At 47.0% G+C, this 27,250-nt stretch overlaps 1 protein-coding gene across 1 annotated transcript; it reads right to left on the reverse strand.

Moving 5' to 3' along the window:
- Positions 1-1,947: 1,947 nt before the first annotated feature.
- Positions 1,948-26,641, reverse strand: rbm34 (RNA binding motif protein 34). Its single transcript, XM_072498495.1, has 11 exons — positions 26,506-26,641; positions 25,170-25,332; positions 24,799-24,932; positions 22,234-22,435; positions 16,145-16,204; positions 12,622-12,665; positions 11,120-11,203; positions 5,340-5,403; positions 5,203-5,245; positions 4,947-5,065; positions 1,948-2,578 (listed from the first exon to the last, which is right to left on the reverse strand). Exons 1-11 carry the CDS (start codon positions 26,529-26,531, stop codon positions 2,291-2,293), a joined length of 1,227 nt encoding a protein of 408 aa, XP_072354596.1. The 5' UTR covers positions 26,532-26,641; the 3' UTR covers positions 1,948-2,290.
- Between the last annotated feature and the right edge of the window lie 609 nt (positions 26,642-27,250).

A 27,250-nucleotide genomic window follows, 5' to 3' on the forward strand; every position in this document is an offset into this window, starting at 1 on the left:
GAATGGTTTGGCAGAATTGCTGCCTGGAGGTCGTAGGCTTGATTGCGGCCGCTCCTTTGTTTCGGCAGCCTGGATCGAGGGAAGAGCAAATGGACTGTGACCAGCATGGTGCAGTGGACAGGGTGCCCTAGTGCTCCTACGGTGTCTTTTGCATTGGTGGGACTTCGCTGCTGGGACCGCAGGAGTGGAAAAGTAAGGCAGCTTCGCCCGAAGACCAACCTGAGGTGGGTATTGTGGGCGTGATCTTGCAGACTGCTGCCGACCTGTTGCTGTCTGATTTGTACTTGGATTTTTCATGGTGTTGATGCACAGTTGTGGTTTTGTGTCTTGTAACGACCTTCTGTGGCACAATGGTGCTTGACTGTGTTTGGCACGGCGCCATTTGTTTGCATTGGCGATCAGTGGTTCATGTGGTTTAGATTTATCCATTTTGTAAATGCTTATAGACTTTCTCATATTTTGTTATTAAACAAGAGTTAAAAGTTTCGAGTCCGTATGACTCTTCTACAGACCTGAAATGTCAACTCAGATTTCTCTTTCTGCCGAAGCTGCCAGGTCTGCTAACTATCCCCAGCATTTTCTGTTCTTTATTTCAGCGTCCCCAGTATTTTTTTTATTGGTTCTGTGTCCTGAAGTGAATATAATTCTATTGCGAACTGGGCCAAAGGTATTCCAGAATGAGTGAAATTGCTCGTTTTACCACATGGTGGCAGCACCATGGCACAGTAATTAGCACTGCTGCCTCACAGCGCCAGGGACCCGCGTTCAATTCCAGCCTTGGGTGGCTGGCTGTGTAGAGTTTGCACTTTCTCCCCCTGTCTGTGTGGGTTTCCACCGGGTGCTCCAGTATCCTCCCACAGTCCAAAGATGTGTGGGTTAAGAGGAATGGCCGTGATAAATTGCACCTTGGTGTCCAAAGGTGGTGGGGTTACAGGGATAAGGTGGGGGAGTCGGCCTAGGTAGTGTACATCTTTGGAGGGTAGGTGAAGACTCCACCTGCACTGTAGGGATTCTATGATAATGCTGCACTGTAAAGTTCAGACTATAATTAAGTTAATAAATAAACCTTCAGTTTTCTTAAATTGTTTTTAAAAACAGGAGTAATCACAATCAAATTTGTAATCTATTGTTAGGGAAGAGACGGCTGTCTCCTATGACGAGAGATCAAATAAAATTGGTCAATGAGTTTAGAAGAATGAGAGGTGATCGCATTGAAACATATTAAATTCAAAGGACTGGCTAGCTCGTGAGTCTATAACTAGGAGTATAACCGGGGCGGCATGGTGGCGCAGTAGTTAGCACTGCTGCCTCATGGCACTGAGGACCCTGGTTTGATCCCGGCCCTGGGTCACTATCCGTGTGGAGTTTGCACATTTTCCCCATGTCTGCGTGGGTCTCACTCCCACAACCCAAAGATGTGCAGGGTAGGTGGATTGGCCACGCTAAATTGAGAAAAAAAAGTATTGGGTACTCTAAATTTATATTAAAAAAATTAGGGGTATAATGTTTGGATGAGGGTCACTGCTACAGGACTGAGATGGGGAAACTTCTTTACTCCAAAACCTGTGAATCTTTGGAATTCTTTAACCTCGAGAGTTGTGGATATTGAGTTGTTGAGTGTATTAAGACGTAGATTGATGGGGTTTTGGGGATCAATGAAAATGGGCGATTGGGCAGGAAATTGGAGTTGATGTAGAAGATTAGCCATGATCCTGTTGAATGGCGCAGCAGGTTTGAGGGGCCCATGGTCTAAACCCCTACTCCCTGTTTCTTATGTTCTGATGTTAGCTATTTGCCAAACCTGATACCTATTCTTTTATATGTTTCGACAGTTGCATCTGAATAAAAATAATTGGTGAAAGCGGCTTTCAGTAACCGTTTCCCGATCCGGCTGTTCTGATTTAAAACGGTGTGGAGAGCGGTGACGGGTTGGGAAAGAGCCAGTGATCAAACTGTAAAATTGGTTTAATTGTTCAATTTGAGTTAAGCCGAACTGCACCATCCAAAGAACCAAACGAAACTGGCCTGCCTCAGAAAACAGACGGGTGCTGCTCCATTTCACAAAACACTTTACAGACAATAAACATTAAACAGTGGCAGCCCTGTCCGAACCTCTGGGAGGGAGGAAGGAGAATCTGCAGGTTGGCGGTGGGGACCAGTCTCAGGGCAGGGCTGTCTGCCAGGTCTCGGGTCTTCGATTAATTCCAGCTCCAGTCTGTGTTAATGGCGAGCTAGTACCCCAGGAGGGAGAATGGAGGCTTTCGGTAGAGATCAGAGAGAATGTGGCATTTCACCGCTTGCTTCGAGACTTGCTGGCCTTTCCCTGGTTCGATTTACTCTTCTGCCCTTTCTTCTTCTTCTTGGCTTTCTTTCCCTCCGCTGGCTTTGCCATGACCCCAGCGAAGCCCTTGGCTAGTGGGGTTTTCTTCTCTGCTCGGGCCTTCATGGCTGTGCCCCAGGGACTCCTCGTTCTGGTCTTTACTGCTGTGTCCTTCTTCATCGAGTGGCTGACTCTCACCTTGCGGCCCTTTAGCTCTGAGTTATTCAGCTCCAGGGCCAGAGTTACAGCATCTGTACTCTGCAACCAAAAATAATACCATTGATGATAACATCTTAAAAACCATGTTTCTGGCATCTGCCCTGCTCTAATATTGGAGTCTTTCTGTGCCTTCCACCACCCCAGACTGTGGATGGATTCAAAATGTTTCCCAACACTGCTACAAGCAAGATTGAGTAACATGACCAGCGAGGAAAGACAATAATTTATATTTATACAGCATCTTAAAATAGCAAAGTGCCCATGGAAACACCATCAAAAAAAGTCTGGACAGTCAGCCATCATGGAAATGTTAAGACAAGTAACCAAAAGCTTGGTCAAAGAATCAGGTTTTTAAAATAGTATATTAAAAGGAAAGCAAGATGAAGAGACAGTGTTTTGGGAGGGAATTCCAGAGGTTAGGGCCTTGGCAGCTAAAGGGTGCAGTCACCAATGGAGGCCAAAAAAATTGGGGAATTTGCAAGAAGTTAGAATTAGAGGAGTGCACATAGCCTGGAGGAGGTTAGAGAGAAAGAGGGAGGGTTGTAGGGGCTGGCGGATGTTACAAAGAGGGAGGGTTATAGGGCTGGAGGAGGTTACAGAGCGAGAGGGAGGTTGTAGGGCTAGAGGAGGTTGCAGAGAAAGGGAGCATTGTAGAGGGTGGAGGTTACAGAGAGGGAGGTTGTAGGGCTAGAGGAGGTTGCAGAGAAAGGGAGCATTGTAGAGGGTGGAGGTTACAGAGAGGGAGGTTGTAGGGCTAGAGGAGGTTGCAGAGAAAGGGAGCATTGTAGAGGGTGGAGGTTACAGAGAGGGAGGTTGTAGGGCTAGGGGAGGTTGCAGAGAAAGGGAGCATTGTAGAGGGTGGAGGTTACAGAGAGAGGGAGGTTGTAGGGTTAGAGGAGGTTGCAGAGAGAGGGAGCATTGTAGAGGGTGAAGGTTACACAGAGAGGGAGGTTGGTAGGGGCTGGAGGAGGTTACAGAGAGGGAGGGTTGTTGGGGCTGGAGGACGTTACAAAGAGAGTTAGGGTTGTAGGGGCTGGAGGAGAATACGGAGGGGGGGTCATAGGGGCTGAGACAGGGAGAGTGGTAGGGCTGGTGGCTGGAGGTTATAGGACTTAGGAGGTTGCAGTGAGAGGGAGGGTGATGGGGCTGGGGGAGCTTACAGAGAGAGGGAGGGTTGTAGGGGCTAGAGGAGGTTACAGAGAGGGAGCGTGGTTGGGGCTGAAGGGAGTTACAGAGAGAGGGTGGGTGGTCGGGTGAAAGAAAGTAGAGGGATAGGAAGGGTTGAGGTTATAGAGAAGGAGGAGATTACAGAGGCATGGTTGTACGATCTGGGGGAGATTAGAGAGAGGGGGAGGGTTATAGGGCTGGAGATTACACAGAGAGGGAGGGCAGGTTTAGGAGATTACAAATAGAGAGAGGGGGTTGTAAGGATGGAGGAGGATACAGGGAGAGTGTTGCAGGGCTGGAAGAAGTTACAGAGAAAGGGAGAGTGACAGGGCTGGAGGGTAAGAGAGAGGGAGCATGGTAGAGGCTGGTCGAGGGTACAGAGAGAGGGAGGGTTGTAGGACTGGAGGAAGTTAAGGAGAGAGCGAGGGTGGTAGGGCTGGTAGAGGTTAGAGAGAGAGTCAGAGTTGCAAGGGCTGGAGGAGGCTAAAGAGAGAGACAGGGTTGTAGGGGCTGGAGGAGGTTACAGAGAGAGACAGGGTTGTAGGGGCTGGAGGAGGTTACAGAGAGAGACAGGGTTGTAGGGGCTGGAGGAGGTTACAGAGAGAGGGAGGGTTGTAGGCGCTGGAGGAGGTTACAGAGAGAGGGACGGTTGTAGGGGCTGGAGGAGGTTACAGAGAGAGACAGGGTTGTAGGGGCTGGAGGAGGTTACAGAGAGGGAGGGTGGTAGGGCTAGAGAAGTTTAGAGAGAGGGTGGGTAGCTGTGATTGGAGGAGGGTGGAAGAGGTTACAGGGATAGAGAGGGTTGAGGTATTGACAGATGGAAAGAAACAATAAACATTTTGAAATGGAGGTGTTTCAATTCCACGGCAGCACCACGGAAACAAGAATCAGGAGTTGCTCAATAAATGACTGACCTTATATATCCCATTTTACCCAACACCTGCCCCTCCCCCAAAAAACCTGTCTGGTGGTCTCCCCTGCAACCCACCCACCCTCGCACCAAGACCCTGTCTGGCTGCTCAGTTGAAGGTAAAAGATTGTTTGAAGAGCAGAGGGAAAGAGAAACAAAAAAAAGAGGGATGGAATGAGCAGGAAAATATAACTAAATGACCAGTTCTTTCAGAGACCCAGCATTGGTGCAATGGGCTGAATGGTCTTTTTGTAACAGATTTCTCTGATTCTAAGCCTTAAGACTGCAATGCAGTAGGTTTATATGCCTCGGCTGGATGCATCACCTCACCTGAAAGAGCACATATCCAAAACCTTTTCCCATCCCCGATACTCGGTCTCTCACAATCCGCACGGACTCAATTTCACCGCATTCGCAGAAGTGATCTCGCACCTCGTCCTCGCCGATCTCTACAGCCAAACACAGATAAGGCGGTAAATGGGCCACTCAACCAATGCCAGAAGTCCGAGAAAGTCCAGGATAACGCTGGAGAATGAGGCACAATAACTGATAAATCCCATCACCAATTACAGAAAGATTAACTTACCATATGACAAGTTGCCCAAAAAGATGGATCTTCGATGGTCATGCTGCAGAATAGAATTTTTTTTAAATGACTCGCTCGAACCACTAGCCAGCAAAAGTATAAATTAACTCACTATAAAATTCTGATTGGTAACTCACAATGTTTGACCCACTGGCTAGGTCCACCCGGATATGAAAGCCAGTTTGTATTTCATATCCATTCCTTCAAAGAGAACAGAATTTATTTAGTCTTTGAAAGCAAATAAAAAATATTGGGAAAGATGCAGCCAACCATTCGAAATAACCGATTAATGACAGAACAGTGGTTGCACGTAAGCCAAGGCAGCACTGGTTACATCTAAACTAATAAACACAGGTCACACTTCCTTTATCCTTAACTCTGAAAACATCCAAAAAACACAGTTTTTGAGCCTCGTCAACCTTTCGTACGCAAATTTACCTGCCGATTTTTGTGGGTGAACATGTAAAAAAGAAACTTATTACAAGTACCTTTTATTTATTGTGATACATCTTTTCAAACCATTTTACTTACTTTAGACGAGAACTAGCTTCGGCTATTGTAATCTAAGTTTATATGCGGTATCCGAAAACCAAAATGCAATCAGCCGTGAGGGTTTGGGATAAAGGGTACACAACCTATAGTTAAAACTAATCTTAACCACGGAGTAGTAGTTATACAGGAGTACCACTAGGGCAGCACGGTTGCGCACCCCTAGGGCAGCTCGATGGCGCAGTGGTTAATGCTGCTGCCTCACACTGCCGAGGACCCAGGTTTGATCGTGGCCCCAGGTCACTGTCTGTGTGGAGTTTGCACATTCTCCCCGTGTCTGCGTGGGTCTCACCCCCACAACCCAAAAAGATGCGCGGGGTAGGTGGATTGGCCACACTAAATTGCCACTTAATAATAATAATCTTTATTAGTGTCACAAGTAAACTTACATTAACACTGCAATGAAGTTACTGTGAAAATCCCCTAGTCGCCATATTCCGGCGCCTGTTCGGGTATACAGAGGGAGAATTGAGAATGTCCAATTCATCTAACAAGCACGTATTTTCGGGACTTGTGGGAGGAAAAGCGCGGGAGCTGCGAGTCGGAGCGGAGATTTTAAAAGATCGCGGCCTAGTTTCGGGAGCCGTTCGGAGGAGGAGGAGCAGTCTCTGTCAGGGAGAGAACCTGAGAACATCGAAGACACTCAGAAGGTGAGAAGGTAAGTAAGTGATTTTTACTCATTTTTACTTTTATACCTTTTTCAAATTGTGTGTGTCGGGGGGAAACTGAAGTGACATCACAGAAAAGCTGTGGCCTGAGTGGCTGGTTGGCAATCTACACTAAATTAAAAAAATTAAGCATTGGTAACTAATTAAACATAATTACTTAATTATAATTTAGAGGGATATCTAAGCCAGAGATCGGAGAGTACTATATTTAGCTTTCGCATTTCTATTAGAAATCTAGTGCTAGGAAACAGATAGTTAACAGTAACTTCGAAATTTAAAAAAAATATTTTTTTAAAAAAAATTTAAATTTAAATTTTAATTAATTGACGCAATGTCAGTTAGAGGGGTGCAGTGCTCTGACTGTGAGATGTGGCAGGTCCGGGAGGCTTCCAGCGTCCCGGATGGCTTCATCTGCAGAAAGTGCACCCAACTGGAGCTCCTCACAGACCGCATGGTTCGGTTGGAGCAGCAATTGGATGCACTTAGGAGCATGCAGGTGGCGGAAAGCGTCATAGATCGCAGTTATGTAAATGTGGTCACACCCAAGGTGCAGGCAGAGAAATGGGTGACCACCAGAAAGGGCAGGCAGTCAGTGCAGGAATCCCCTGTGGTTGTCCCCCTCTCGAACAGGTATACCCCTTTGGATACTGTCGGGGGGGATAGCCTATCAGGGGAAAACAGCAGCAGCCAGAGCAGTAGCACCACGGCTGGCTCTGATGTTCAGAAGGGAGGGTCAAAGCGCAGAAGAGTAATAGTAATAGGGGACTCTATAGTCAGGGGCCCAGATAGGCGCTTCTGTGGACATGAAAGAGACTCCAGGATGGTATGTTGCCTCCCTGGTGCCAGGGTCCAGGATGTCTCCGAACGGGTAGAGAGCATCCTGAAGGGGGAGGGCAAACAGGCAGAGGTCATTGTACATATTGGTACTAACGACATAGGCAGGAAGGGGCATGAGGTCCTGCAGCAGGAGTTCAGGGAGCTAGGCAGAAAGTTAAAAGACAGGACCTCGAGGGTTGTAATCTCGGGATTACTCCCTGTGCCACGTGCCAGTGAAGCTAGAAATAGGAAGATAGAGCAGCTAAACACGTGGCTCAACAGCTGGTGTAGGAGGGAGGGTTTCCATTATCTGGACCACTGGGAGCTCTTCCAGGGCAGGTGTGACCTGTATAAGAAGGACGGGTTGCATCTAAACCAGAGAGGCATAAATATCCTGGCCGCGAGGTTTGCTAGTGTCACACGGGAGGGTTTAAACTAGTATGGCAGGGGGGTGGGCACGGGAGCAATAGGTCAGAAGGAGAGCATTGAGGGAGAACTAGGGAATAGGGACAGTGTGGCTCTGAGGCAGAGCAGACAGGGAGAAGTTGCTGAACACAGCGGGTCTGGTGGCCTGAAGTGCATATGTTTTAATGCAAGAAGTATTACGGGTAAGGCAGATGAACTTAGAGCTTGGATTAGTACTTGGAACTATGATGTTGTTGCCATTACAGAGACCTGGTTGAGGGAAGGGCAGGATTGGCAGCTAAACGTTCCAGGATTTAGATGTTTCAGGCGGGATAGAGGGGGATGTAAAAGGGGAGGCGGAGTTGCGCTACTGGTTCGGGAGAATATCACAGCTGTACTGCGGGAGGACACCTCAGAGGGCAGTGAGGCTATATGGGTAGAGATCAAGAATAAGAAGGGTGCAGTCACAATGTTGGAGGTTTACTACAGGCCTCCCAACAGCCAGCGGGAGATAGAGGAGCAGATAGGTAGACAGATTTTGGAAAAGAGTAAAAACAACAGGATTGTGGTGATGGGAGACTTCAACTTCCCCAATATTGACTGGGACTCACTTAGTGCCAGGGGCTTAGACTGGGCGGAGTTTGTAAGGAGCATCCAGGAGGGCTTCTTAAAACAATATGTAGACAGTCCAACTAGGGAAGGGGCGGTACTGGACCTGGTATTGGGGAATGAGCCCGGCCAGGTGGTAGATGTTTCAGTAGGGGAGCATTTCGGTAACAGTGACCACAATTCAGTAAGTTTTAAAGTACTGGTGGACAAGGATAAGAGTGGTCCTAGGATGAATGTGCTAAATTGGGGGAAGGCTAATTATAACAATATTAGGTGGGAACTGAAGAACATAGATTGGGGGCGGATGTTTGAGGGCAAATCAACATCTGACATGTGGGAGGCTTTCAAGTGGCAGTTGAAAGGAATTCAGGACCGGCATGTTCCTGTGAGGAAGAAGGATAAATACGGCAATTTTCGGGAACCTTGGATGACGAGAGATATTGTAGGCCTCGTCAAAAAGAAAAAGGAGACATTTGTCAGGGCTAAAAGGCTGGGAACAGACGAAGCCTGCGTGGAATATAAGGAAAGTAGGAAGGAACTTAAGCAAGGAGTCAGGAGGGCTAGAAGGGGTCACGAAAAGTCATTGGCAAATAGGATTAAGGAAAATCCCAAGGCTTTTTACACGTACATAAAAAGCAAGAGGGTAGCCAGGGAAAGGGTTGGTCCACTGAAGGATAGGCAAGGGAATCTATGTGTGGAGCCAGAGGAAATGGGCAAGGTACTAAATGAATACTTTGCATCAGTATTCACCAAAGAGAAGAAATTGTTAGATGTTGAGTCTGGAGAAGGGTGTGTAGATAGCCTGGGTCACATTGAGATCCAAAAAGACGAGGTGTTGGGTGTCTTAAAAAATATTAAGGTAGATAAGTCCCCAGGACCTGACGGGATCTACCCCAGAATACTGAAGGAGGCTGGAGAGGAAATTGCTGAGGCCTTGACAGAAATCTTTGGATCCTTGCTGTCTTCAGGGGATGTCCCGGAGGACTGGAGAATAGCCAATGTTGTTCCTCTGTTTAAGAAGGGTAGCAAGGATAATCCCGGGAACTACAGGCCGGTGAGCCTTACTTCAGTGGTAGGGAAATTACTGGAGAGAATTCTTCGAGACAGGATCTACTCCCATTTGGAAGCAAATGGACGTATTAGTGAGAGGCAGCACAGTTTTGTGAAGGGAAGGTCGTGTCTCACTAACTTGATAGAGTTTTTCGAGGAAGTCACTAAGATGATTGATGCAGGTAGGGCAGTGGATGTTGTCTATATGGACTTCAGTAAGGCCTTTGACAAGGTCCCTCATGGTAGACTAGTAGGTGAAGTCACACGGGATCAGGGGTGAGCTGGCAAGGTGGATACAGAACTGGCTAGGCCATAGAAGGCAGAGAGTAGCAATGGAAGGATGCTTTTCTCATTGGAGGGCTGTGACTAGTGGTGTTCCGCAGGGATCAGTGCTGGGACCTTTGCTCTTTGTAGTATATATACATGATTTGGAGGAAAATGTAACTGGTCTGATTAGTAAGTTTGCAGACGACACAAAGGTTGGTGGAATTGCGGATAGAGATGAGGACTGTCGGAGGATACAGCAGGATTTAGATTGTTTGGAGACTTGGGCGGAGAGATGGCAGATGGAGTTTAATCCGGACAAATGTGAGGTAATGCATTTTGGAAGGTCTAATGCAGGTAGGGAATATACAGTGAATGGTAGAACCCTCAAGAGTATTGAAAGTCAAAGAGATCTAGGAGTACAGGTCCACAGGTCATTGAAAGGGGCAACACAGGTGGAGAAGGTAGTCAAGAAGGCATACGGCATGCTTGCCTTCATTGGCCGGGGCATTGAGTATAAGAATTGGCAAGTCATGTTGCAGCTGTACAGAACCTTAGTTAGGCCACACTTGGAGTATAGTGTTCAATTCTGGTCGCCACACTACCAGAAGGATGTGGAGGCTTTAGAGAGGGTGCAGAAGAGATTTACCAGAATGTTGCCTGGTATGGAGGGCATTAGCTATGAGGAGCGGTTGAATAAACTCGGTTTGTTCTCACTGGAACGAAGGAGGTTGAGGGGGGACCTGATAGAGGTCTACAAAATTATGAGGGGCATAGACAGAGTGGATAGTCAGAGGCTTTTCCCCAGGGTAGAGGGGTCAATTACTAGGGGGCATAGGTTTAAGGTGAGAGGGGCAAGGTTTAGAGTAGATGTACGAGGCAAGTTTTTTACGCAGAGGGTAGTGGGTGCCTGGAACTCGCTACCGGAGGCGGTGGTGGAAGCAGGGACGATAGTGACATTTAAGGGGCATCTTGACAAATACATGAATAGGATGGGAATAGAAGGATACGGACCCAGGAAGTGTAGAAGATTGTAGTTTAGTCGGGCAGCATGGTCGGCACGGGCTTGGAGGGCCGAAGGGCCTGTTCCTGTGCTGTACATTTCTTTGTTCTTTGTTTGTTGAAACCGGAGCACCTGGAGGAATCCCACGCAGGCATGGGGAGAACATGCAGACTCTGCACAGACCGTGACCGTCAATGGAATTGAACCAGGGTCCCTTGCGCTGTGAAGCAACAGTGCTAATCACTGTGCTACAGTGCCGCCCATTCAGTTAATAGGAAAAAAGAATTGGGTACTCTAAATTTAAACAAAATGAAAAAAAAAAAGGAGTACCCCTGCTGCGCAGTAAAATTCAGTCTACAATGGTTCTATAATGTGAAGCTGCCCTGTGAATATTTCTACATTCTGCAGAGCAGCTGTCAAGACAGGCTTTGCACAGTGCAGAATGTGTAACATTTAACTGGGTTGTGCTACACTGATTTAATCTAAAACACTTGCTCCTGGTTATCAGATATTGCTAAGACAGAGCAATGAAAGCTGCCGAGCGATCTTGTACCTTGTCAAGGCTCTGACTGCATCACTATCCTGTTCAAACACTATGTAGGCATTCATATTGTTCCTCTTGGGGTGAATCTTCTTCCTGAGGTCAGCAACGGGAAGAGTCAGGTTAGAGAGAAAACATTTCAGTAAGAAATTTGTTGCCAATTTGTACTTTCAAACAGGCAAGCTGGAAAAAGGTGACGGGAACATTTAAAAAATAAACCAAATGTAGACACGTGCAGACACAAGGGCTATGTCCTGTATTAAAGTAATGATGTGGAGATGCCGGCATTGGACTGGGGTGGGCACAGCAAGAAGTCTTACAACACCAGGTTAAAGTCCAACAGGTTTATTTGGAATCACTAGCTTTCGGAACGTAGCTCTTTCAATGGAGCTATGCTCCGAAAGCTAGTGAATCCAAATAAACCCGTTGGACTTTAACCTGGTGTTGTAAGACTTCTTACTGTATTGAAGTCAATTACAGAAGGCGACACAGTAGTAAACACTGCTGCCTCGCAGGGAAGCAGGTGACTGTGCGGAGTCTACATGTTCTCCCCATGTCTGCATGGGTTTCCTCCCACAGCCCAAACATGTGCAGGTAGGTGGATTGGCTATGCTAAATTACCCCTCAGTGTCCAGGGATGTACATGTTCGGTGGGGTTATGGGGGTCGGGGCCTAGGTAGGGTACTCCTTCAGAGGGTCGGTGATGGGCAGAATGGCCTCATTCTGCACTGTAGGGATTCTATTCTACGAAAATACAGCAAAGATTTTCACAGCACTGAGTTTGAAGAACACATACCCAGGGAGACCACTGGAAGGCAGAATTATTTGCAGTTAATTGAAGACCATTTGGTATGTTTAAAGGGTTTACATAGAATTGACAGCTCAGAAATAGACCATTCAGCTTAATTATCCCATGCCAGTGTTTAGGCTCTGCACAAGCCTCCCCCAACCCTACTCCATCGAACCCTATCAAAGGTAAAACACATAAACCCAGGGATCTGCTGCAGGAAGGGAATTTCAAACAGAGTCTCAATGGTCGCAGTCTGAGGTGTATGAGGGCAGCATGCGTTGTGCCAGTGGTCTGAATCGAGTGGGAAGGTCGCAGGTTCAGTTCCTGGCCTGTGTTGAGTAACAGACATGCTCAAGACTCAGTCTTTGGAGAGAGGGAGGAGGAAACCAACCAGGGGTTCAGTTCCTAGAAACTGGCTTCTGCTGCAAGCTGTATACATGCGCATACCTTCGTGGATCTACATGTGTTGTGTGCAAATGCTTTTTTGGCAGATGTGTCTGGAGCTCAGCCTAAGTGCAGAAACAGAATTAGCTGTGTTGGCTCCATGCCTAACTGGATATAATGGTGAAATGGCTGCTAAGCACCGTCTAATTACACCACAGCAAGCAAGTACGTTTTGTGACAGGGCAGGGCTGCGATGAAATAGTGCGGTTAAGCACCCCAATGCTGCAGGGCTCACACCATACAGTGGGCAGTCAGCAGGCGAGCAAGCAGGGTCACTTACTGGATTGTGGCCAATCTCCTGGACATGTTGGGCTCCACAGGCGCCTTTGGTCCGAGGAACAAGAGAAATATAATCAGATTAATCATCTCACTTTCTCATACAATAAAGTTTCAAAATGAAGAGGTGAGCAGTGTAACCACAGCCCCATTTTCAGCACAGCTCCTCCTTGTGCCTCACACGGTAAACCTGCCTTCAAGCTGCAGTGTCACTATTCCAGATTTCTGGTCACTGGATCTCAGATGTGCTGCCTTTAAACCTCCCTTCCCTTTTCTCCATATAGTAACGCTGCATTTAAATCACAGGGGCAGGAAGGCAGGGAGGATTGAGAATGGGTGGGTGGGTGAAGTCAGACGGGAGGAAGCTGGGCTCGAGTTATACAAAGCTTTTGTGAGACCCCATTTGGAAAACTACGTTTTCAGGTAGAACAGATTGACCAGAATAGTATTGGGGCGAAAAGGATTAAATTATGACAATAGATTGACTTGAATTCATTTATTTTTCAAAATAATTTTTAAATAAATAATTTAAAGTACCTAATTCATTTTTTCCAATTAAGGGGCAATTTAGTGTGGCCAATCCACCTAGCCTGCACATCTTTGTGTTGTGGGGGCGAAACCCATGCAAACACGGGAAGAATGTGCAAACTCCACACGGACCCAGAGCCGGGATCGAACCTGGGACCTCGGCGCCGTGAGGCTGCAGTGCCAACCACTGCGCCGCCGTGCTGCCCGACTTGCATTCATTTATCAGTCAACAGGATTTTACAAAAGGGAAGTTATCATTGACAAATTGATTGCGTTTTGTGAGGATGCAACTGGCAGGTAAGAGGCACCAATTCTGGACACCTCACTTTAGGAATAATGTGAAAACATTGGAGAGGGTGCAGAATAGATTCATGAGAATGGTTTGAGGGGTGAGGAACTTCTGTTATATGTGTGGATCGGAGAAGCTGGGACTGTTCACCCTGGAGTGGAGATTTGATAAAGGTGTTCAAAGCATGGACAGGTTACATAGGGAGGAACTATTCCCATTGGTGGAAGGTTCAAGAGCCAGAGTACACCGATTTAAGGTGATTGGTAAAAGAACCAACGATGACATGAGGAAAACATTGTTACACAGGGACTAGTTAGGATCTGGAATGCACTGCCTGTCAGTGTGGTGGAGGCTTTCAAAAGAAAATTTGATAATTACCTGAAATGATTTGTAGGCTACGGGGAAAGGCTAGGAGAATGGGACTAGCTGAATTGCTCTTACAGAGAGCCAGTACAGACATGATGGGCTGAATGGACTCCAGTCATGGTTGTAATCATTCTATAATTCACATTCTGCAAAGATGAACTAACAGATTGATTGCTCCCCCTTCCACAAACACTCAAACCCTCCACCACCGACGAACAGTGGCAGCCGTGTGTACCACCTACAGGATGCACTGCAGGAACTCACCAAGTCTCCTTAGACAGCACCTTCCAAACCCATGACCACTACCATCCAGAAGGACAAGAGCAGCTGGTACCTGGGAACCCCATCACCTGGAGGTTCCCCTCCAAGTCACTCACCACCCTGACTAGGAAATATATCGCCGCTCCTTCACTGTTGCTGGGGCAACAACCTGGAACTCCCTCCCTAACTGCACAGTATGTGAACCTACACCTCAAGAGCTGTAGCGGTTCAAGGAAGGCAACTAGGGATGGGCAATAAATTCTGGCCTAACCAGCGAAGCCCACATCTCGTAAATGAATTTTTTAAAAAGATGTTGTCCACTTGGATTCCAAAAAGCATTTAATAAGGTGCCACATAACAAAAGGTTAATTCACAAGACAGTTGGGAGTAATATATAACAAGGGGCTGTTTAGCACAGGGCTAATTCGCAGACCAAGGCAGGCCAGCAGCATGGTTCAATTCCCGTAACAGCCTCCCCGAACAGGCGCCGGAATGTGGCGACTAGGGGCTTTTCACAGTAACTTCATTTGAAGCCTACTTGTGACAATAAGCGATTTTCATTTCATTTTCATTTCATATATTAATATCGCGGGAGGATTGGTTAAGTGTCAGGAAGCAGAGGATAGGGGTAATTTCAAAATGGCAGGCTGTAACTAGTGAAGTGCCACAAGGATCAGTGCTGGGCCTCAGATATTTACAGTCTATATTAATGACATAGACCAAGAGGGACTTATCCAAATTTGCTGACACTACAAAGCTAAGTGGGGCAGTAAGATGTGAGAAGAACACAAAGGAATATAGACAGGTTATGCGAGTCTGCAATGAAGTGGCAGATGGAGCATATTGCGGGGAATCATGATATCATTCACTTTGTTACTACGAACAGAAAACTAGAATTTTTCTAATATGCTAATATTTTTTTAAAAGGTGAAAAGCTTTAAATGTTGATGTTCAGAGAGCTTCAAGTATACTTGTACAAAGAACACAGTTAGCTTGCAGGTGCAGCACAAAATTAGGAAAACAAATGACATTTTAGCAATCTTCACACGGGAATTAGAGTGCAAGGATTAGGAAGTCTTGTTACAATTGTACAGTGCTTTACTGAGACCACGGCTGGCGTAGTCTATGCTGTTTTAGTCTCCATATCTAAGCAAGGATATACTTACCTTGGGAGGTAGTGCAGGGAAGGTTCACTAGATTGGTTCCTGGGATGAGGGGTAGTCCTATGATGAGAGTCTGAGTAAATTGGGTCTATATTCCCTAGAATTAGAGGAATGAAAGGGGACCTAATTGAAATACTGAGGATTCGGAAGGGGCTCACTAGGGTTGATGCTGAGATTGTTTCCCCTGGCTGGTGAATCCAGAGGCCACAGTCTCAGAATAAGGGGCTGATCGTGGTGGATTAAGACAAGTAGAAATTTCTTCACTCAGAGGGTTGTGACTCTTTGGAATTCTCTTCCTCAAAGGTTTGTAGATGTTCTATTGCTGAGTACATTTAAGAAGGAGACAAGTATATTTTTAAAATCCCTTTTATCTCAAAGGATATGGGAAGGGCGCAGGAAAGTGGAATTGAGGCAGATGATCAGGTCATTGTAACAAAAGTTAGAGCAGGTTCGAGGGGCTGAATGGTTTACTCCTGCTCTTATACATGTTGAGATCTATTGGGCGTTTAAAATATTACAAGGTTTTAATATGGCAAACAGTGGGAAACTAATTCCTTTCAAGGGGTGCCCAGAACTACCTTAAAATCAGAGCAATTTTCTTTTTCAGTTTAGTAGCCCTCTCAACCCACTATTTTTAGAAGCATGCAAAGTCAGCTGAAAAGACAGATTTCACGGTTTGGGAAACCAGGGGACCACGAACCAGGCTTGGTTTTCATTGAGTGAAACTCTGCACTGGGAGCATCTTGCTAGTTCAGGAGCTGAAGCACAGCGAAACACCGGACAGCGAAACCGCACCCTTCTGTAAACAGCAACAAAGAAATCTAAGCACCCTGCAGGGCGAAATCCTCACCCGGCTGAAACCAGCTTCATTTCCGTAAGCAATCATGGGTAACTCATTTCTTAAAAAAAAGTTGCCTTACCACCGAACGGAATCGTACAGACTCAATTGGCCCAAACTCTTTAAACATCGCTGTGACCATCTGTTTAAAAAGGCACAAAAAGTACTATATATTAGCCAAGTGATATGCTCAAGAACAGTAGGACAACATTCTCAGGTACAGCTTTGCATCATATTACTGCAATTAGGAATATCCAAATTAACAAAAAAGGCAGGATTAATGTTTATCAATTTGCCGCCTGCCGTCCTGGTATTCAAAAGAACTTCATGCAACATCTTTCATGACCTTCCAATGCGCTTTACAGCCAATGGGCGTAGAGCCATTGTTGTAATGTAGGATACACGGCAGCCAATTTGTATGCAGGAAGCAATGTGCTAATAAGCAGATATCCTTAGGGATGTTGGTGAAGGCGGCAGTGGTTAGTACTGCCGCCTCACAGCACTCGAGACCCGGGTTCAAATCCATCTTCGGGTAACGGTGTGGAGTTTGCACTTTCTCCCCGTGTCGGCGTGCATTTCCTCCGGGTGCTCCGGTTTCCTCCCACAGTCCAAAGATGTGCAGGTTAGGTGGATTGGCCATAAAAATTGCCCCTTGGTGTCCAAAGATGCACAGGTTAGGTGGGGTTACGGAGTTACAGGGATAAGGCAGGATGAGTGGGCCTAAGTATTAGCTCTTTCGAAGGGCAGAATAGTTTCCTTCTGCACTGTAGGGATTCTATGGGTGAATATTGGTCAGGACACTGCGATGATGGAGTTTGTTTTTAAAAAAAATATTTTTTATTCTCCTTTTTCACATTTTCTCCCAAATTTACACCCAACAATAAATAATAATCAGTAACGAATGTAATGTCAATCCCCATATCAATAACAACGATCCCATCCTCCCACCAAACCCCAGACATTGGCCCGCATGTTAACATAAACAAATTACAGGGCGGCATGTGGCGCAGTGGATAGCACTGGGACTGCGGCGCTGAGGACCCGGGTTCGAATCTCGGCCCCAGGTCACTGTCCGTGTGGAGTTTGCACATTCTCCCCGTGTTTACGTGGGTTTCACCCCCACAACCCAAAAGATGTGCAGGTTAGGTGGATTGGCCACACTAAATTGCCCCTTAATTGAAAAAATTAATAATTGGGTATTCTAAATTTAACAAAAAAGACAAGAAAAAAACATAAACAAATGACAAAAAGGAATCAGGAATCACCTATAGTCACCATTAACACAGACAGTCCCCCTCCCCCCAACCCTCCCAGCTCCCCTAATGTTCGATGTGATCCAATTCTTGCAAGTGCATAATGAATAATGCCCATGAATTGTAGAACCCCTCCATCCTTCCCCTCAGTTCTAATTTGGCCTTTTCAAGCATTAAGAATTCCAGCAGGTCCCCCCGCCACGCCAGGGCACAGGGTGGAGATCCGCCTTCGGGCGCTCAACGAGGCGAAGGCTACAACATCTGCCTCCGCGCCCGTTTCCAACCCCTGCTGGTCCGACACCCTGAATATGGCCTCCTAAGAGCCCGGGTCCAGTTTCACGTGCACCACTTCAGAGATTACCCTAAACACCTCCTTCCAGTAATCCTCCAGCTTTGGACAGGACCAAAACATATGAACGTGGTTTGCGGGGCACTCCCCCCCCGCAACGTTCACACACATCTTCTACTCCCTCAAATTGCCAGCTCATCTTTGCCCTTGTGAGGTGTGCTCTATACACCACCTTCAGTTGTATCAGCCCCAACCTCGCACACTAAGGTGGAGGCGTTCACCCCCCGGAGCACCTCACACCAGAACCCCTCCTCCATATCCTCTCCCAACTCTTCCACCACTTTGCCTTGATCAAGGGCAGCACGGTAGCATTGTGGATAGCACAATTGCTTCACAGCTCCAGGGTCCCAGGTTCGATTGCGGCTTGGGTCACTGTCTGTGCGGAGTCTGCACATCCTCCCCGTGTGTGCGTGGGTTTCCTCCGGGTGCTCCGGTTTCCTCCCACAGTCCAAAGATGTGCAGGTTAGGTGGATTGACCATGCTAAATTGCCCTTAGTGTCCAAAATTGCCCATAGTGTTGGGTGTGGTTACTGGGTTATGGGGATAGGGTTGAGGTGTGGACCTTGGGTAGGTTGCTCTTTCCAAGAGCCGGTGCAGACTCGATGGGCCGAATGGCCTCCTTCTGCACTGTAAATTCTATGAATCTATGAATCCCTTCTAGCGACACCTTCTCATCCTCCAAAATAGCCCCGTAAACCGCTGATACTACCCCCTTCTCCAGTCCCCCCCCCCCCGTGGTCAGCACCTCCTCCAGCAATGTGGAAGTCGGCTCTACTGGGAAGCTCTGTATCTCCTTTCTGGCAAAGTCTCGAACCTGCATGTATCTAAACATTTCCCCCTTCTCCAGCCCATACTTCACTCCCAGCTCCTTCAATCTTGCAAAACGACCCCCAAGAAATAAATCTTTTAGTGTCCTAATTCCTTTCTCCTCCCATCTCCGAAAATTTCCATCCCATCTCCCTGGCTCAAATCTGTGGTTCCCCCGAATCGGCATTTACCTTGGCCCTGCCCCCAATCCGAAGTGCTGTCGAAACTGCCTCCAAATTCTCAACGAAGCTATTACTACCGGACTCCCTGAGTATCTCCCCGGGGCCGTCGGGAGCAGCGCTGTCGCTAGCGCCTTTAATCCCGACCCAGTACCCAAACACCTCCATTCTGACCCACTGGGAATCAACCCCTCTGACCCAGCTCCGCACCTTCTCAACATTCGCCGCCCAGTAATAACACATCAGGTTCGGAAGACCCTGCCTGCCTGCCCCTCTGTAGCAGCACCTTCCTAACTCTGGCCACCTTCCCTCCCCATATGAACGAGGTAATCATCCCTTCAATCTCTCTAAAAAATGCCTTTGGCAGGAAAATCGGCAGGCATTGAAAAATAAACAGGAATCGCGGCAGCACATTCATTTTAACCGCCTGCTCCCGACCCGCCAGTGTCAGAGGGAGACCATCCCACTCTGCCAGATCAGCTGTCACTCTCCCCACCAAACTAGAAATGTTGTCCCTGCGGAACCCCCCCCCACAATCTCGGGCAACTTGCACCCCCAGGTATCTAAAGTGAGTCCCTGCCTTTCGGAATGGCAGCCCCCCCACCCCTGGCCAAGACACCACAAAACATTCACTTGTCTAGATTTCATTTGTACCCCGAGAAAGACCCAAACACCCTAAGCAGCTCCAGTATTCCTCCAATTGACACACTTGGTTCTGACACGTTTAATAACTCATCGGCATACAGGGACACCCTATGCTCTATCCCCACCCTTCCCCCGCACTATCCCTTTCCATACCCCCCCAAACCTCTTAATGCGATGGCCAATGGCTCAATCGCGAGTGCAAACAGCAGGGGGGGGACACAGGACATCCCTGCCTAGTCCCACGGCGGAGAGGAATGTATTCTGAGCTGATGTTATTTGTGCGGACGCTGGCCCTCGGCTCCTTGTATAATAGCTTTACACAGTGCACAAATCTTCATCCAATCCCAAACCGCTCCAGAACTGCCATCAAGTACCCCCATTCTACCCGGTCAAAAGCTTTCTCGCCGTCCAATGCCACAACCACCTCTGTTTCCTTCCCCTCGGCCAGTACCATAACCACGTTCAATACCCTCCTAATGTTCAAAAAGAGCTGTCTCCCTCTCACAAACCCGGTCTGATATTCACCTATCACCTTCGGGAGGCACTCCTCTAGCCTACCTGCCAGTACCCTAGCCAATATCTTTGCGTCCACGTTTAAAACTGCTATGGGTCTATACGACCCACACTCCGTCGGATCCTTATCTTTCTTAAGTAACAGGAAAATCGATGCCTGCCCCAAGGTTTGTGGTAACACCCCCTTCCCTATCGCCTCCTCAAACATCCCCACCATCAGCGGTATCAGCTTATTTTTGAATTTTTAAATAATATTCCACGGAAATCCATCCGGCCCTGCCACCTTCCCCGACTGCATCCTCCCAATCGCATCTTTTATCTCCTGCTCCATTATCGCCCCCTCTAATGTAGCCCTGTCCCCCTCCCCTAACCTTAGGTACTCCAGCCCATCTAGAAATTCCTGCATCTCCCGGCCATCCCCAGGTGGCTCTGACCTGTACAATCTCTCATAGAATTCCTTAAAGACCTTGTTAATCTGATCTGGAGCTACCACCCGCTTCCCTGCCCTGTCCCGCACCTGGACAATTTCCCTTGCCGCAGCCTCCCTACGGAGCTGACCCGCCAACATCTGCCTTGATGATGGAGTCCTGAACCACATCAATCAATCTTTATGAATGACTCTACAACAGGCCTCGTGATATGAGGGGAGGAAAAACTTTGGGGACTGGAAATTCAGAGTCAGATTCCTCCTTAACCCTGACCACTTATTAATATCAAATGACTCATGTACAGTGCACCAAAATATTGTCTGAAAGTTACTTCCATGGGTGAAGATGAGTGACCATTGATTGCTCCATGGTGCAAGATTATGTATGAAATGGTTAACAGATGACGGGCTGACATGGTTTTTAACGTTCAGTCCTGCGATTGTGATGGGGGAGGGAGTGAGGTGGGCGGCCATCACATTTTCTGCCTCTCTCTAATCCTGCGGCTGCTGTTAGTGGGCAGTGGGGAAGCCTGCTCCCCTGCCAATTACAATGAAAACAAGCTCCAATCACATTAAATTGCAGCAACTCTCCAAATGTTGGCACTAAAGATACAGTACTGCAGAAGCGAGATATCTGAAATAAAAACAAGTGCTGGAAAGAGCAAGTCTGGCATCATCTGTGCAGAAAGCAGTTAATGTTTTGAGTCGAATATGCCCGTGCACGACTCATACTGACTTGAAATGATACCTGTTTCTCTCTCTCTGCAGGTACTCCGAGACCTGCTGAGATTTTCCAGCACCTAGTTTTCATCTCAAAATGTTGGGACTGTATATTCCACCTCCACTCTCTTGCTCCAACATTGGTGGTGTTATGGGAGAGGTGTTTTCAGAACCCCAAAATGTATCATGGAGTTCTACCAACCCCCACCTTTAATGGATTGTTGCTTTTGAAGCACACGGCTTGTTCCCCAGGTGTAGTATTACAATTATGGACACGTGATTTTTAAAACAAAACAGTGTTTATTCCATGAACTCAAATTAACCTTTTAAATAAACATTGGATCTCTTTACACCCCTTACTTCAAAGATAACCCGGAAAATAATACAACACTACCCAATCCTGCAAACTGTTCCTTTACACATCCAAAAGACTTAACAAATCCTTCAAACAGAAGCACATTAGATTTATATTCAATACTGAGACCTTTTTACAATTCCGATTTCACCAAATGATTTAGAGATAGTCCTTCATGGCAGAGATCACCAGCAATGCAGCTCACAGCCATACCCAAGCTTTCTTCAAACTGAAACTAAAACTCCCAAAAGCAGAAGTGAGCTCAGCTCCACCCACTCTCTGACACCACTATTTTCTTAAAGGTACATTGCTTAAACATCCATTTCTTAAAGGTACTCTCATATGACAGTGGCCATCCTTCTGCTGCCAAAGCACAAGATCTGGAATTCCCTCCTGAGGATTCTATCTCCTTGTTAAAAACACTTCTTCTAAACTTACCTCTTTCATGAAGCTTTGGGTCATCTGTCCCAATACATCCTTACCTGGCTCCTTTTGTCCAATGATGCTGCTGTGAAGCACCTTGAGATCATAGAATTTACAACGCTAAAGGCCATTTGGTCCATCGAGTCTACATCAGCCCTGTGAAAGAGCACCCTACCTAAGTCCACCCCATCCCCGTAACCCCACCTAACCTTTTGGACACTAAGGGACAATTTAGCATAGACAGTCCACCTATCCTGCAAGTCTTTGGATTGTGGGAGGAAACCGGAGCACCCGGAGGAATTCTATGCAGACGCGGGAAGTGCAAACTCCACACAGACAGTCAACCGAGGCCGGAAATGAACCCGGACCCTGGAGTCACATGTGAGGCAGCAGTGCTAACCACTGTGCCTCCGTGCAGCCTATGGTGCTGTATAGATGGAAGCTGTTGTACCCTCAGGATTATTTAAGTGTAACTGCTCATGTCTGGGGGCATCTCTCACCTGCTTACTGCACTCTGATGGCAGATTTCCGATGAACAGGGTTCTCCTGTTCTTTATTCTCTCCAGTGCGTGATTGGCAGCATTTCCTTTTGGCATAGCTGCAGCATACGGCAATTTGCCTTGCGCCGCCTCCTCACTCCGTTTCGGATTCCTGCGTCGTTTTCCTTCGCCCTCCTCGTCTGCTGCTCTCAAGGCATCCTCTCTGCAAGCAACACAGTGAAAGGGTGGCTCAGCATAAATCCAGACTTTACTGTGGGCTCAGAGTTCCAAACCCCTCTCCCCGCAATCCCGACCTCCCCGCGCACGTACCCCTACCCCTTTACACAAAACTATAAATCACTTCCCCACTACCATTCTTGTTTACCTCGGCTGCCCCTTTTTTCTGGGTTGACTACGTAGATGGGCAATTAGCCCTCCAACCAGTGGCAGGGCTCTAGCTACCCAGCCTTGTATCCCCCAGTTCCTCAGCCTGTTCTACAGACAGACCCAAACCATACTCCAGCTGAACATTACACCCACGTGCAGTTTCACAGGCGTGCAATACAAACACACATCTGGATGGCATTTTAAAATAGGTGAAAACAGAAACACTCTCTGTAGCAGTGAAGTTGCTGAATAAACTAACTGTACTAAAAGGGAAAAGATATAAGATAGGAAACTAATTCAGCCCCAATAGAAGTTCTACCATTTTAACTGGAGCAGTGTACTCTCATCCCATTTCACGGCCCTCTCTGCCAATTCCTGCTGTAATCTTTCTTTCCATTTATCCAATTTCCTTTAACGCGATTGTGCACTTTCTTATTCAATAGTTCCTCCTGGTTAAAAAATTCCTCAGTCTACTAAAATCCCTGCCTGCTGCATGAAAACATTATTTCCAATGCCGCCCTTTTGTTCATCACTATGTACACCCCTGTAGCAAACTCGCCAACAGTGGAAACAATTTACTCTCCCTACTTGCCTTTTCATAATTTTAAGAAGCCCCATTAGGTTCCAGCCCCCTAGCTAACATCTTCATCAGGGTAGAGGATCATTTAACCCAATTACACTATGTTTATTAATTAAAAAATTTAGAGTATCCAATTCATTTTTTCCAATTAAGGGACAATTTAGCGTGGCCAATCCACCTATCCTGCACATCTTTTAGGTTGTGGGGGCGAAACATACACAAACACGGGGAGAATGTGCAAACTCCACATGGACTGTGACCCAGAGCCGGGATCGAGCCTGGGACCGCGGCCCTGTGAGGCAACCATGCTAACCACTTGGACACCGTGCTGCCCTCCACTATGTTTATTAATGACTGCCTCATAGTTATGGCCCCAAGATCTGGTATCATCCAAAAATGTAAATATCTCCCCTATCCTGAGCACAAGAGGCAGCCAGCAGCAGCACAGAGTGAGGAACCCCCCCCAAGAAGCAGGGCAGGTGATTTCTAAAAATCCCTGTAAAGGGATAGATCAGTAAAGTGATTAGGTAAGAAAGCAGGAGAAGAAGGATCATTTGCCGTTATTCACTTTGGTGGAAGAAGAGGAAAAACAGCTTACTTTTTAAAATAGTGAGAACTTTTTAAATAGTGTTCAGAGGGTCTTTGGCACTCTTGTAAATGAAACACAGAGTTAACATGCAGGTACAGCAAACAATTAGGAAAACAAATAGTATGCCGGTCTTTATTGCAAACGTAATGGAGTATAAAAGTCAGTGATTGCACAGGATTTTGGTGAGACCATACCTGGGACTAATATGCAATTTTAATCTCCATACCTAAAGACTTGCCTTAGAGGCGGTACAACAGACATTAAATTGATTGATTCCTGGGATGAGAGAGGTTGCCCTATAAAAGAGAGATTGAGTACAGTAGCATTGGGGTTTAGAAGAATCAGATGGTTATCTCATTGAGACGTACAAGGTTCTGAGAAGGTTTGACAGGGTAAGACGGTGATAGTTGGAGAATCTAGAACTGGCACAGTCTCAGAATAAAGGAATGGCCATTAGACCGAAATGAAAAGAAATTCTTCATTTAGACGATTGTGGATTCAATTGTGAATGTTCAGTTGTTGAGTATATTCAAGGCTGAGGCTGAGATAACGTTTGGCCTCCAAGGTCATCAAGAGATACGGTGATTGAGCAGGAAAGTGTTGATATTGAGGATCAGCCAAGATCGGATTGAATGACGGGTGTGTTACAATTCATTCCTGCTCCTATGTTTTACATTAAGAGATGAATGACCAATCATATATTTGCACCATCACTATTTCCACCATTGCAACATCACCCTACTCTACCCCTGTCTCAGCTCAACAGTTAATGAAATCCAAATCCATGTCTTTGTTACCTCGAGTTCTGACTGATCAATACATTCCTCCAACATTCTACCATCCGTAAACTTCTCATCCAAAACTCTTCTGTCCAGGTCCTCTTGTCAAACATTGCTTTAGAATTACCATGCAATGCCTCAGGGCGTTTTATTACATTAAAGACACTCTTAAGAAGATACAAGTTGCTGTGGTGTTTGTAAAACCAAATAGCTGAACTGGGTAATCCTCCTCCCTACCATGCAACACTCACCGTTGGGCCAGTTTCCTTTCGGCTGCTGTGAGTTGTTTATCATGGACAGGCTTCCTTTTCTCCAGCTTCTGTTGCTTGCCCTTATTCGTCACATCAGACTCATCTTCCGCAAGCTTCCTCTTCTTGCAGCTGACCTAAGGGGTAAATCCCGAGTCAACCATACCAGGTTACAATTGGCAGTGTTCAATGGAATTATTGTAAAACCAGAAAGTACCTTTGACGAGCTTTTATTGCTGACTTGGGTATTGGCCAGTGAGCATTAAAGAATTGGTGTGGAAGTTTAGGATGCGAGTTACTTTCTGCATTTGTACCAGCAGGTTTTGAACTGGGTGAAATTTTAATCTTAGGTGTCCATGAGAATGGGAGCTTACCTTGTTCGTTGGAACGGGAGTGAAGACTGGCTGAGTAGCAGAGGATGGGGTGGTGAAGAGAGTCACTAGTGGAGTTAACTTGCATTGTCCTGCCTGCTTCCAGAATAGACTGTTGGCCACCTGGCCGACCACATAGCTCCCTGTTTCTTCACTCATTCCCTTACTGTAGAAATGGGAGAGAGAAAAAAAAAATCAGACAAACCAGTGACTCAAGCAATTAAACAGCATCATAGAGGCAGCCTTTCAGCCGACTCTTTGAAAGAGATGTACAAGTAGCCCCACTCCCTTGCTCTTTGTTTTCCTTTTAGTATTAATCCCATTCATTCTCTTTAAAGTTACGACTGAATCTGCTTCACTGTCCTTTCAGGAGGTACATTCCAGATCACAACCCCTCCCTGTGTACAGAAATTCTCATCTGCTCTCGTTGCCAATGATCTTAAATCTGTGTCCTCAGTTTGTCGACTGGTCGTGTCACTGGGAAACGGTTTCTCTATCAAAATGTGGAGCACCTGGACTAAACTGCCCATTAACTCTAATGCTGGGGTAGGGCAGCATGGTGGCACAGTGGTTAGCACTGCTGCCTCTTGGTTCCGAGGACCTGGGTTCGATCCTGTCCCTGGGTCACTGCCCGTGTGAAGTTTGCACATTCTCCCCGTGACGGCGTGGGTCTCACCCCCGCAACCCAAAATAATGTGCAGGATAGGTGGATTGGCCACGCTAAATTGTCTCTTAATTGGGATAAAAAGAATTGGGTACTCTAAATATATATATATATATATATATATTAAACTCTAATGCAGGGGTTTGACACTATGACAAATCCCACTGCAGCACAAGCTGAAACAGAAAACACATGAATAACAAGTACTCAAATAACAGGGCTTATCACTGTTGCTTCACAGCGCCAGGGTCTCGGGTTCGATTCCCGCTTGGGGCACTGTGCGGAGTCTGCACGTTCTCCCCGTGTCTGCGTGGGTTTCCTCCGGGTGCTCCGGTTTCCTCCCACAAGTCCCGAAAGATGTGCTGTTAGGTAATTTGAACATTCTGAATTCTCCCTCTGTGACCCGAACAGGTGGCGACTGGGGTCTTTTCACAGTAACTTCACTGCAGTGTTAATGTAAGCCTACTTGTGACAATAAAGATTATTATTACTTGGCTTGAATGTGGGACAAGTTGTCACAGGCAGTGCTGAAGGGACACGAGGATAAACAGATAATGTTAGAGGGGGAGGAGGCTTGTGTGGAGCAGAAAGACTAGCATGGACCAGCAGGGCCGTATGGCCGGTTACTGGCTGCCTCTTATCTCCTGCCCCGGGTTTACACACTCCCTCTCTCACCTTTCTTTTCTCTCTTTCTTCCCCATTGCCCCCGCGATCCGGCAGCCGTCTCCGCCACCGGAAGTCCGCTGCTCGGTCCCCTTCCCCCGGCCGCCCGAGCCCGGCAGTGGGTTCCGGGTCCGCCGGAAGTGGACGGCGCAGTGTCACCAGGTCCGCGGTCCGGCAGAGACAGTGTTGACTGTCGCTCCCCTGCCGGCCGGCCGGAACTAAAAGGACCTCGGGTTAGAATCCAAAAGCCGGCACCTCCGACCGTGCGGGGCGCCCGCACCGTGGCTCCACCTCCATAGTTTATAGCAGAGAAGGAGGCCATTTTGCAGGCTTTCTGGAAGAGCAACTCCGCTAGTCTCATCCCTCCGCAGCTCTGCAAATATTCCCTTCAGCTCATTATCCAATTCTTTTTGACAGGCCACCCCAACTCCTAACCGTCCCCTGAAGTTTTATCCTCATTTCACCTCTTTTGCCAACTGCTTTAAAATCAGTGTCTTCTGGTTGTTGAACCTATTGGGAACAGTTTCTCCCCATCTATCCAGTCTGGACCCCTCATGATTCTGAACACCTCCATCAAATCTCCGCTCAACCCTCTCTCAGCATGACAGCCACACTGTTTCTAATCTGTCCTCGTACCTGAAGAGTCTCTCATCCCTGGAATTATTCTTGCAAATCTTTTCTGTTCCTCTTGCAGTGCCCTCACATCTTTCCTAAATGTGGAGATGCCGGCGTTGGACTGGGGTGAGCACAGTACGAA

The sequence above is a fragment of the Scyliorhinus torazame genome, chromosome 4 (assembly GCF_047496885.1).
Source record: "Scyliorhinus torazame isolate Kashiwa2021f chromosome 4, sScyTor2.1, whole genome shotgun sequence".
In the NCBI taxonomy this organism is placed as follows: Eukaryota; Metazoa; Chordata; class Chondrichthyes; order Carcharhiniformes; family Scyliorhinidae; genus Scyliorhinus; species Scyliorhinus torazame.